Source organism: Carassius carassius, chromosome 26 (genome assembly GCF_963082965.1).
Source record: "Carassius carassius chromosome 26, fCarCar2.1, whole genome shotgun sequence".
Lineage (NCBI taxonomy): Eukaryota > Metazoa > Chordata > Actinopteri > Cypriniformes > Cyprinidae > Carassius > Carassius carassius.
This window is the reverse complement of record NC_081780.1, coordinates 26,700,339-26,712,529: the sequence shown is the minus strand read 5'-3', so window position 1 is coordinate 26,712,529 and position 12,191 is coordinate 26,700,339. Positions and strand designations below refer to the sequence as shown.

The window sequence follows — 12,191 nt, the reverse complement described above, 5'->3', positions numbered from 1 at the left end:
CTAGCTTACTGCTCTGCGCTTTGCTTCTTATTTCTGTACTTTTCTCTGATTTTACTTCAAGATTTTTACTTCAGCAGATCAGCACAGTGCTCAAACAACAGAAAAAAAAAAAAATTGAAAATGGTTTTGCTATAGAAATATAGATCAGTGAACTCACCTTTATGAGATCATCTAGAAACGCTTAGTAACCAGTTTTAGCTACTTTCAATTAAAGTAGTTGGCAACACTGGTCAGTGTTTATTTTTTTTTCTTTGTATTTTAATGGTTTAAGTGAATGTGGGGTCATTTAAAAAAAAAAAAAAAATCACTTTTGGCCACTGTTGTGTTTGGTGAGGTTAGTGCCACAATATGTAAGACCCTACTTACAGTGTCATCACAGGTGCATTGCTGCATTTTTCAAAATTTCCAGCCAAAAATACATGTAATTACTACATTTCTGCAGGTAGAGCATTGACTTGCTGATTGGAAGAGGTTATTACATTTCTTACTGTGTCAGTTAAAAAAAGGCCTTTTTGATCTTGATAATCAAGTTTGTACCGTTTTATCAACTCCATATTATCATATATTTTCAATAAGTCACATCTTTTCTGGAAAGTGTTCGTCTCCTCATTGCTGCCATCTTGTTACTCCTAGCTAGGTTAGGAGACCTCTTCAGCTCTCTTAAGCCCCTTTCACACTGCACGTCGTAACCGGTAAATTGCCGGAACATCGCGGGTCGCCTTCTGTGTGAAAGCAAACACGTCCCGGGATTGATTCCGGCATTGAACCCGGGTCGGGGACCTAGTAACATTGCCGGGTTCAGTCCCAGGACGAGCGCTGTGTGAACAAAAGCCAGATCTAATGCCGTGTCATAGTGATGACGCACATTATAGCACGACTCTTTTACCGGCTGTTTTGAAGGAAGATCAACGTCCGCTACAAAAAAATATGTGCAAACTGTAATGAAGCAGAGATAAGTTAGTTCCTCACTTTCCGCGCTGACATCGTTCGCCAGCTTCAGTGAAAGTATAACGTGCCTAACGTTTTCGAATCATACATTACACGTCACGCCCTGATGTCACATGTTGTTACTGGATCTTTACGGGTTGTGTGTGAAAGCATGCACATATTTCACTGGCAGTGTGAAAGTGCAAAATCTAGCGACCTGGGAACAATTGCCGGAACACTTTACCCATGTATTTGTTGGAATCGCAGTGTGAAAGGGGCTTTAAATAATTTAGGACCTGACACCTAGCCTTTACACTTAGGAACCTTTATGAATCACTCCTATTCTTAAGTCTAGGAATAAAGTAATTCTTAGAATTTTGACACACTTTACTCTGAACATTCACATTCAGGCTGTAGAGTATTTGCTCTTTTAGCATTCAATAACTAAGTACTAATTAAGTACCTACTCATGGAGTATGAGGTTTCAGACAAAGCCACTCACCTAAGTTAATGGATTTATCTCCTTATAAGCTGGTGATCTAAATCAGTTGTGTAAAATAAGGGAGACATAACACTATAAGTAGAGCTGAGTAGGACTGAAAACCATCAAAAATGTGCTGTTGGAGGAATTCCTTTTAGCAGAGTCAGGAAACATTGATTTAACAGGGTGTTGCCAGCAAACTGTTAAACACAAAGTCCTCCATTTTCCAGAATACAAAAGTGAAAGCTAAAAACCCATTGGGAGCTAATCAGTTCTTATAAAGCCTTGCATTTACTGGAAAAGAAAACTTAAAGTGAAACCTTCCCAGACAGAGTACCTGCTACAGAGGTAATTTCCATTTGAAGTCGTCTAAGTCTCTGAGCTTACATGTCATGAAAACTTTGTTTTGAGACTATGTAGGCACCTATTGTAATCATTTGTCTTCTTATTACATTTACATTAAGTCATTTAGCAGATGCTTTTATCCAAAGCGACATATTGTTGCTCTTTTGTTAGTTTTGATTCTTTCTATTGTCCTCATTTGTAGGTGCAATTGACAAGTTTATATATATATATATATATATATATATATATATATATATATATAGACATGCACACACACAAAGGAAAAAAATAGAAAGCTAGGTGGGCAGGTCATTCCTCTACACTGACGTCAATCGAACCCGGGTGCGCACCAGAAGTGCCAGAGTTCGGTTCGTTTTGATGATGTGAAGTGGTGGTGTTGGCGCAGTGGATAAAACACATGCCTTTGGTGTGAGAGACCCGGGTTCGACTCCACTGTGAGACACCAATGTGTCCCTGAGCAAGACACTTAACCCCTAGTTGCTCCAGAGGCGTGCAACCTCTGACATAATTAGTAATTGTAAGTTGCTTTGGATAAAAGCGTCAGATAAATGTAAATGTAGATGTGAATGCTGTCTTCAGAGATCGGGTGCGCACCTGCGAACTGTCCACTTAAAAACGGTGGTCTGGGGAACGGTTCATGTGAACTCTGGTATTATTTGCTGCTGATTTGAATGCAGTCGTACCAAATCGCAGAAGTGAACTGCTATTAATGATGTATTATTTGATGAAAATGTATTTTTGTGTGTTTCACTCATGTTCCTGACAAGCATGACTGACGTGCTGCAGAGAGCTGTATATCTGATTTCTGTTTGCCTTCAGTGTTCTTTAGAGCATTTGCAGTACATTCGTAAGACAGACACAAGTGCTGTTATGTACCAAAGCTTTATAAACAAAACGAACGGTTAAAAAAATTGAGCAATCGACCTCGGGTTCGGACCAGACAAGCGAACCAAGTGTGAAAACACCCTTAATGAAAAAGTCCATAAAAGTGATTGGCCTCTTTGAGATGGCACAGTAATTCGTCGTTCAAAGGACACATAACTCTGAAGTAGTTCATTTAAGTAAAAGAGTGAATTTTTTTTTTCATTTTGTCAGAAGGCGGCAAAAACAATATAGAAGAGATGCCTGAAGAGGAGACCAAAGATGAAAATGAAAGGTTGACAAGGCAGAAAGAAATATCAGTGACATGCCCATACATGTTGCTAGGTTCTGTCAGTGGCTGACAGGACAATCTCATATCCCAAATGTCATGCAATAATGTAACAAAAAATTGTTATGCGATTCGACCATGAATGCCATTTGCGTTATGGTACAGGTCCAGGAAAGTATCTATAAAGTCACAGTATTCCGACAATGCTTTTCATACTGTAGCGTATGGACCAGATCATTATAACACATTAATTCTAATCAGGGCCGCTGCTGGCCAAATGGGTGCAGTACGCAGGATTGTATTGTTGTGCCCCCCTTCCTCAAATATGATGATGAAAAAAAAAAAAAAAAACACCTACTATAGGGGTCAATATAGAACTATAATAAAAAACACTGTAAAATAAAAATAAAATAAAAAAGTAAATGAATAAATTGTATTATTTACAAATTACAATTGTAGCTCTCAACATTTACCTATGGCTATAACTTAATTATGACTCAAATTTATTTGATAGTCTCAAGCATCCAGAAATCATGCAAAAGGAAATTAAGCAGTTTTACTATGATAAAACCATGGTTTATTTTTGTTATTAGGGTTGTGATATGCATGTTTTTTGTTGCAGAAATTGTCATCTATAGCAAAAAGGTGGCCGCAAATGAAATATTAAGTGAATATTTGAATTAAATGTTTGGTCAGTAGCCTAAACAAGGATTTGATTGTCCTATAAGTGTAACAGCAGCAATTACATGGCATTTGGCCCCCTTTCCAGGCATTTGTAATAACGTACATAAATTGTTTATTTTGTATTTGCCTACATCAGTGGTTTTCAACCTGTGGGCCGATGGCATTGCAGGTGGGCCGCCAATTACTATTAAAAGAAATAATAATGTTGTTAACATATGTAAAAAAGTCTAAGTCATAACATAACATCATTTCATGTATATATATATCTATAGATATATATATATATATATATATATATATATATATATATCTATTTATATATATATATATATATATATATATATATATATATATATAATTAAATAACAAAAATAAATATTAAACTGTAACTATGCTTCCACTCTTCGAGCTCACTGAATATTATCTTAGATATCTTAGAAAATTTAGCTGCATATGCTACAGAACAACAAATTCAAATGAGTATAAATGGCTGTCAACATGTTTCCTCCTGATTGCTTGCTCCACTGACTGTCTGGATCTGGTTTTCCCATTTTGCAGAGCTGTGCCAGCCCGAGTTATTTTCTGTTCATTGCCAGTTCATTCAGTAAAGACAGTTAACAATCTAGCTTCTGAGTACTTATTAACCCAACAGTAGCGGGGTCAGTTAATTTTTTTGGACTGGGCCGCTCAAACATATGTGTTTGGTTGTGTGGGCCGCTAGTTGAAAAAGGTTGGGAACCACTGGCCTACATTATGTATTTTAACAGTGTTATTATTAACCAAGTCATTTTAACCTGTTGGCCAGCACCCCAACGCTGGCATCCTCAATGCTCCTCAACTCGCACGTGTCAGTGTTTACAAATAGAGGCTATTGTGTCATGTCCGCTGTCTGATCACCCAATTCTTCGGTGTTGTGTGTTTTTGTTTATGTCTGCATTTCGTGTGCACATGGTCTTTTGTTTTGGTTTTGATCGTTCCTCCCTCCCCCTCATTACTAGAGTTTCCGCTTCTAATTGTTTGACTCCACTCACCTGAATTTAATGTCTGTTCATCTCTTGCTCTATTTATTCCCGTCTGTCGCGCCAATCGGTGCCAGATCGTTGTTCGACTACAGCCCATGTGTAGCCATTCTGTCTAGTCCTGTTCTGTCGTGCCATTGTCTGCTGCTACTGGTTTTGTTTTCTATTTTTTTCCCCTCCCTCATTTCCTAGACCGGGCACCTGCATTCCTCAGAAGTGTTTTTGGTTTGCTCCGTTACGGGCTCTCTCGTGTCTTCCTCCCTCCTCCGCTCTCTACGCGGCCATGCCGCCGGGCGCCCCCTGCCGGGTGTTTACGCAAAGACATTGAAGTCTCTTATTTTTCTGTTGGACCTTTTTCCCTTATTTCCCGGCCTGTTTCTGTTCGTTGGAGGGAGTTTTTTCTTTTGGACTTTTTGAATAAATTCTCACACTATAACCTGCATCTGTGTCCAGTTGAGTTCCTTACAGAACGATCTGGCCAAGATGGACACAGCAGGCGCAGATCCTGTCAGAACCGCAGTCACCCAGCAGGGTGTTCTTTTGGGCCAGCACGAAGCCAGATTGACGAACACCACAAGGGAGGTGGAGTTCCTAGCCAACCAAGTGGCTGAGCTGACCACCTGCATCCAAGAGCTGCAACGAGAGGCTGCAAAGGGTGGTGCAGCTCACCATCTTCCTCGCCATGAGCCTGAGCCCAGATGCAATAACCCACCACCCTACGATGGGGACCCCAATTCCTGCCGGGCTTTCTTGTCCCAGTGTTCGCTGGTGTTTGCCTTGCAGCCACGCACATACGCACTTGAGATTTCCAAAGTGGCTTATGTATTGACTCTTCTAACTGGCAAGGCTAGAGACTGGGGAACCACCGTCTGGGAGACTCAAGCTCCCTGTTGCGCCTCTTTTAAGGATTTCCACCAGGAGATGGAGAGGCTATTTGACCGCTCTGCCAGAGGTCAGGAAGCGGCTGTCCAGCTAGCACGGCTCCGTCAGGCGGGTCGCTCAGTGACGGACTACGCGATTCATTTCAAGACTCTGGCAGCGACCTGCGATTGGAATGAGGAGGCCTGTCGAGCTATGTTCCGTGCAGGGCTAGAGGATGACATCCAGGATGAGCTGGCCACTCAGGACTTGCCACGTGACTTTGATGATTTTGTTAATATGGCATTGCGGATCGAGGGTCGCCTTCGCCGTAAGCCCTGGCAGTTCGTCCACCCTTGAGGACTGAGGAGTCGTCACCTGTTTCCCCCACAGAAACCACTGAGCCTGAGCCTATGCAGGTGGGGCGCCCTCGGCTCACTCCTCAACAGAAGCAGCAACGCTTCGCCCTAGGGCTGTGTCTGTATTGTGCCAAATCCGGTCACTTCACAGCAGGCTGTCCGTTAAAAGTCAAGGCTCACCAGTAAAGAGGGGGATCCTGGTGAGCGCTACCCCTTTATTGCATCTCCCCTCCTCTCGCACTCTCCTTCCTGTCTCAATTCAGTTTGGTGATGTCTCTAACTCCTGTGCAGCACTGGTTGACTCGGGAGCTGAGGGCAACATTATGGATCTCTCTCTAGCCACCCGTTGGGGGATTCCTGTCATTCCTCTTCCTGAACCTATTCCAATCCGTTCATTGAATGGCACTTTGATCACCACTGCCTCCTATGCTACTCCTCCTGTCAATCTAATAGTCTTGGGCAATCACCGTGAGGTGACCATGCTGTACCTTCTTGAATCCCCGAGTGCTCCCATAGTCCTGGGGCACCCGTGGTTGGTGCAACATGGCCCTCACGTGGATTGGTCCAGCAACTCTGTCTCGTCTTGGAGTAAGTTTTGTCTTGCGTCTTGTTTGGGTGCTGCCTCTTTTCCTGTGTCTGTGTGTCCTGTCTTGCAGGTGGAGGCTGCTGATTTGAAGGGGGTCCCGGTGGAGTACCACGACCTGTGCCAGGTGTTTAGTAAGTCCCAGGCCACCTCGTTACCTCCACATCGCCCTTATGATTTTGCCATTGAGCTCCTCCCAGGCACTTCTCCGCCCAAGGGTCACTTGTTTTCCCTTTCAGGTCCTGAAAGAGAGGCCATGGACAAATACATTAACCCTCTCAAGTCGATTAACGCGGATACGCGTTTTGAGTCATTTTCTCCTGATAACCCCGAAAAGAACTTAAATTAGACTTTCAGTTTTAATCGTACAGATAAGAGCAATACATCAATCGAATCTGTAAAGGGTCTACTTTTTTTTGGATACAGACATAATAACAACAAAACTTTGTGCACTTATAAAATAAAGATAACAAACAAGGTGCGTTGTCTGCAGCCTTTGTCTGCGCTGATCTTCTTTTACAAACACGTCATTTAAATGAACTGTAACTCCGTGAATACTCAACGAAAATACATGAGAGAGATACCTATAGAAAGCTTGACATGTCTATTTTTAAACTAAACAAGTGCCGCCGAAAACAGATATTCTGTGATAAAGTAATCCATATGAAAACAACGCGATGTCTGTTTTTCATGTCTCCCTTCATTATATCTAATGTGACCATGCCCCCGCGCTGAACGTGCTATTCAGATTCAAACTTAAGTGCGCGGCTTGAATACGCCCATAACAGAAGAAAAAGCAGCGAGACTGTTCAAGTTTTTTTTATTTTACTGTTTGCTTCGCGATGAGAGGAATAACACATAATTCACCCCAAAAAGATGTGATGTGGTTGAGGATTTGAGAAATGGATTTCCTCAGAAAAAAAGAATGAAGCACTTTATTCAGCAGAGATCATAAACATGAGTAAGTCTCTTTTTATTTATTTATATACTTGTACTAGTTTTCACATAACGTGTAAACGTTTTACTAGTTAGACTTTCTCCAAACTATAATTCCTGACTAAATGTATAATCAAGTGAAACATTATGAAGTTTCAATAACAATATACAACACTATACCCTTCAAAAGCTTGATGTAAATAATATAAATGTCACAAATAGATAACTGTAACAAATGTAAAAACAATGCTTTTCTTTCAATTTATTCCCCCTAAAAACCCAGAAAAATATTCTCAGCTCTTTTCAACATTAATAATAATGATGATAATAATAACAACAAATTTTTTTTTTTTTTTTTTTTTGTAGAAAATAAGATTGTTAAAAGGATTTCTGAAGGATTGTGTGACTGGAGTAAGCATGCCAAGCAATTTGTTTGAAAGTCAGCTTTGATTGTTTCTAATAAACTGTTTAACTGCTCCCCCAAGTGGATATTAAATTATGTTGTGGGATAATTAAATATATTCTTAATAAACTACAAACATTAAATTATATAGATTTATTTTGTTCTCACATTCTCTCTTGTAACTCCTCACTCACAGTGGCACAGATGACTGAAAGGCTCATTATGCAGCTCATTATGCAGGCCTTTGTCTTCTCAGGTGTAAATCACAATGATATTCATGGTAGTTGACGCCTACTCGCATATGACTTTTACCAACAAAAAGTGTCTTAGAAAATTTAAATCAATATATTGTTTTCTGTGAGTGAGTAAACAAGATGATTTTCACATCATTTAGAAAGAAAAATTCTAGGCTACAAGCTCCAGTTCTCAAAAATCCCGGGAACCATTGTTATTTATGTGTTTTTTTGCCTTATTCAAGCGTTTTAACATTTTTAGTTTTTCACTAACCACGCATAATATTTTTTTTCTCAAAAACACAATCATGTACATACATGCATTTCACATATTATTACAGCCCAGTTTGTGCTGATTACAGTGAGATTAGTCTTTACCCATTTAGATATTTATAAGAAACTGAAAAAAGCACAAATGTCAGGGCATGACAAAACTTCTCCAGGCTCCAAAAATACCCTTAGACTCCAGAGGGTTAATGAATCCCTCAAAGCCGGTCTCATCTGACCCTCTTCATCTCCTGCAGGTGCTGGGTTCCTCTTTGTCAAGAAAAAGGACGGCTCCTTGCGTCCTTGTATAGATTACCGAGGCCTGAATGACATCACTATTAAGAACAGGTACCCCTTGCCTCTTATGTCGTCTGCCTTTGAGCTATTGCAGGGAGCCAAGGTCTTCACCAAGCTAGATCTTCGGAATGCCTATCACCTGAAGTGCGTCTTCCATGCCCAGTTGGTTCCGTTCCTGGGGTTCGTTGTTTCTGCGGGGGAGATCAAAGCGGACCCCTGTAAGGTAAGGGCCATTGCCAAATGGCCAGCTCCTGACTCTCGTAAAGCTCTGCAGCGGTTCCTGGGGTTTGCCAACTTCTATCGGCGGTTCATCCGGAACTTTGGTCAGATTGCTGCACCTTTAACGGCACTCACCTCTCCCAAGGTACCGTTCAAGTGGAATACTGGGGCACAGGAGGCCTTTGATAAATTAAAGTCCCGTTTTATCTCTGCTCCTGTCTTGTTTATTCCAGACACTGAACGTCAATTCATTGTTGAGGTGGATGCCTCAGATGTCGGTGTGGGCGCGGTCCAATCTCAGCGGTCACACGAGGATGGTAAGGTGCATCCCTGTGCCTTTTTCTCCCACCGCCTGAGTCCCCAGAACGGAATTACGACATAGGTAATCGTGAGTTGTTGATGGTCAGGCTGGCACTGGTTGGAGGGCGCAGCTCGGCCCTTCCTGGTCTGGACGGATCATAAGAACCTCGAGTACATCCGTTCGGCCAGGAGGCTGAGCTCCCGACAGGCTCGCTGGGCCCTCTTCTTGGGTCGGTTCAATTACAGGCCCGGGTCCAAGAATGTCAAGCCCGATGTGCTCTCTCTTCTCTTTGAGGCTCCTGAGGGGAAGAAGTCAGTAGACACCATCTTGCCCAAAGGGGTGGTGGTGGCATCCCTCTCTTGGGACATCGAGACGAGTAGAGGAGGCCCTACTTAAGGGTCCTGTGCCGAAGGGGGGTCCATCGGGTAATATGTTTGTTCCCACCAAGTTGCGCTCTGAAGTGATCCAGTGGGGTCACTCGTCCAGGCTAGTCTGTCATCCAGGAGTCCGGAGGTCGCTGGCTGCCATCCGTTAGCGATTCTGGTGGCCATCCATGGCCAAGGATGTCAGGCAGTTTGTGGCTGCCTGCTCGGTGTGCGCTCAGAACAAGACTTCCAATGCGCCTCCCAGTGGTCTGCTCCACCCGTTGCCCATCCCTTCTCGCCCCTGGTCACATTTGGCCCTTGATTTTGTCACTGGCCTCCCGGAATCCATAGGTAACACCATCATTCTTACGGTGGTGGGCCGTTTCTCTAAGGCGGCCCATTTCATTCCCATTCCCAAGCTCCCCTCAGCCAAAGACACTGCACAGGTGATGGTTGATCACGTATTCCGGATTCATGGTCTTCCGGTCGATGTGGTCTCTGACAGGGGTTCCCAGTTTGTCTCTCGGTTTTGGAGGGAGTTCTGTCGGCAGATCAGGGCCTCTACGAGTCTGTCATCAGGTTTCCATCCCCAGACCAACGGGCAGTCCGAGCGGGCAAACCAGGATTTGGAACGCACTCTTCGCTGCCTGGCATCCCACAATCCCAGCTCCTAGTGTCAACAGCTGTCCTGGGTAGAATACGCCCATAACTCACTTCCGGCTTCTGCCACAGGTATGTCCCCATTCCAGTGTTCTGTTGGTTATCAACCTCCCTTGTTTCCCACACAGGAACCCGAAGCTGCGGTCCCGTCTGCTTTGGCTTTTGTCCGACAGTGTCGACGCACCTGGAAGAAAGCTAAGGCGGCCTTGGCCCAGGCTAATAGGCAGACCAAAGCAGCGGCCAATCGTCACCGGACTCCTGCACCCCGCTATATGTGTGGTCAAAGGGTATGGCTTTCCACCAAGGACCTGCCTCTCAGGGTAGCCTCACGTAAGTTGGCACCCAGGTTCATTGGCCCATACCGGATCACCAAGGTCCTGAGTCCGGCAGCGGTGCAGCTCAAGCTCCCTACCACGCTTGGTCGGGTGCACCCTGTTTTCCATGTTTCCAGGGTTAAACCTGTGTTCCATTCCCATCTTGTTCCATCAGCCCCAACCCCCCCCTCCCCCCCATCTAGTGGATGGCTCCCCGGTCTATACGGTGCGGAAGTTGCTAGATGTCCGACATAGGGGTCGGGGCTTTCAATATCTTGTGGACTGGGGGGGCTATGGTCCAGAGGAGAGGAGTTGGGTCCTGGCCAGGGACATCTTGGATCGGACACTGGTCGAGGACTTCTACCGGTGACGAGGTGAGCCCCTTGCTGCGGCACCTGGTGGCGTCCGTCAGAGGGGGAGTACTCTCATGTCCGCTTGTCTGATCTCCCAGTTCTTCGGTGTGTGTGTGTTTTTGTTTATGTCTGCATTTCGTGTGCACATGGTGTTTTGTTTTGGTTTTGATTGTCCGTCTCGCACCTATCTGTGGCGTTCCTCCCTCCCCCTCATTACTACAGTTTCCGCTTCTAATTGTTTGACTCCACTCACCTGAATTCAATGTCTGTTCATCTCTTGCTCTATTTATTCCCGTCTGTCGCGCCAATCGGTGCCAGATCGTTGTTTGACTACAGCCCATGTGTAGCCATTCTGTCTAGTCCTGTTCTGTCGTGCCATTGTCTGCTGCTACTGGTTTTGTTTTGTTTTCTATTTTTTCCCCTCCCTCATTTCCTAGACTGGGCACCTGCATTCCTCAGAAGTGTTTTTGGTTCGCTCCGTTACGGGCTCTCTCGTGTCTTCCTCCCTCCTCCGCTCTCTATGCGGCCGCGCCGTTGGGCGCCCCCTGCCGGGTGTTTACGCAAGCACATTGAAGTCTCTTATTTTTCTGTTGGACCTTTTTCCCTTATTTCCCGGCCTGTTTCTGTTTGTTGGAGGGAGTTTTTTCTTTTTGAATAAATTCTCACACTATAACCTGCATCTGTGTCCAGTTGTGTTCCTGACATATTGATGGCTTAGGTCTGTTTTTATAGCAACAACAAAAAAATATTACAGTATATTAATAGTTCTTTGTAAATTATTATTTGAAGTAACAAAACCATGGTTAATTTGCAGTTACCATGGCTACAAGAACGATGATCTGTGGTGTTATTGTTAAAACCATGGGTAATTTTCGTAAGGGAACCTGAAAAAAAAAAAAAAAACTTTCACAGGATTGTGCCTGAAAGTGATAAACGGGCCTTGTTTTTACCTAAATGATTTATAATTTATTTTAGCATAGATTTACAGTTTATTTTAATAAATATCAAACATTCAATTCAATTGTGCATTATAGCTGACACCTAGATGAACAATTAGAGTTGTTTTTATGACTGTTAGTCATTCTCCTCAAATGCTACTGACGTTAGAAAAGTGTATACCAATATCGCAAGTAACTTTAGAGACAGTCCCTAGATTTGAGACTCTCGAACGTCCAACGTCAAGCCAACTTTATGCCGTTTTTTTTTTTTTTTTTTACTTTCTTTAGTCTTCTTTTCTCTGCGCCGGATTGCTGATGTCCTTTACCCGGGCATAGATGTCCATCCATCAATTATGAACATTCAGCCGCAAACATGAGGTGCGAGCGGTCGCGAGTAGGGATGGGAGAATTATATTAACAATATAATATAGATAACATATCAAATGTTGAAAGTGAGACATTTTGAAATGTCATGCCA

General features: G+C 43.3%; 2 protein-coding genes across 2 annotated transcripts in view; both read left to right on the top strand.

Moving 5' to 3' along the window:
- Positions 1-12,191, top strand: part of LOC132106035 (gastrula zinc finger protein XlCGF57.1-like) — a 228,718-nt gene that overhangs the window by 157,995 nt on the left and 58,532 nt on the right. The window lies entirely within an intron of this gene.
- On the top strand, positions 6,388-10,702 carry LOC132105994 (uncharacterized). Its single transcript, XM_059511576.1, has 5 exons — positions 6,388-6,432; positions 6,501-6,554; positions 8,658-8,927; positions 9,016-9,099; positions 10,237-10,702. Exons 1-5 carry the CDS (start codon positions 6,388-6,390, stop codon positions 10,675-10,677), a joined length of 894 nt encoding a protein of 297 aa, XP_059367559.1. The 3' UTR covers positions 10,678-10,702.

What these genes read in the sequence shown, in the direction of transcription:
- LOC132105994 (XM_059511576.1), top strand. Translation starts at nt 6,388, where the DNA reads ATGGCCCTCACGTGGATTGGTCCAGCAACTCTGTCTCGTCTTGGA. An exon ending in CAACTCTGTCTCGTCTTGGA is followed by an intron (nt 6,433 to 6,500) that starts GTAAGTTTTGTC and finishes CCTGTCTTGCAG; the next exon opens with GTGGAGGCTGCTGATTTGAA. An exon ending in AGTACCACGACCTGTGCCAG is followed by an intron (nt 6,555 to 8,657) that starts GTGTTTAGTAAG and finishes GAGCTATTGCAG; the next exon opens with GGAGCCAAGGTCTTCACCAA.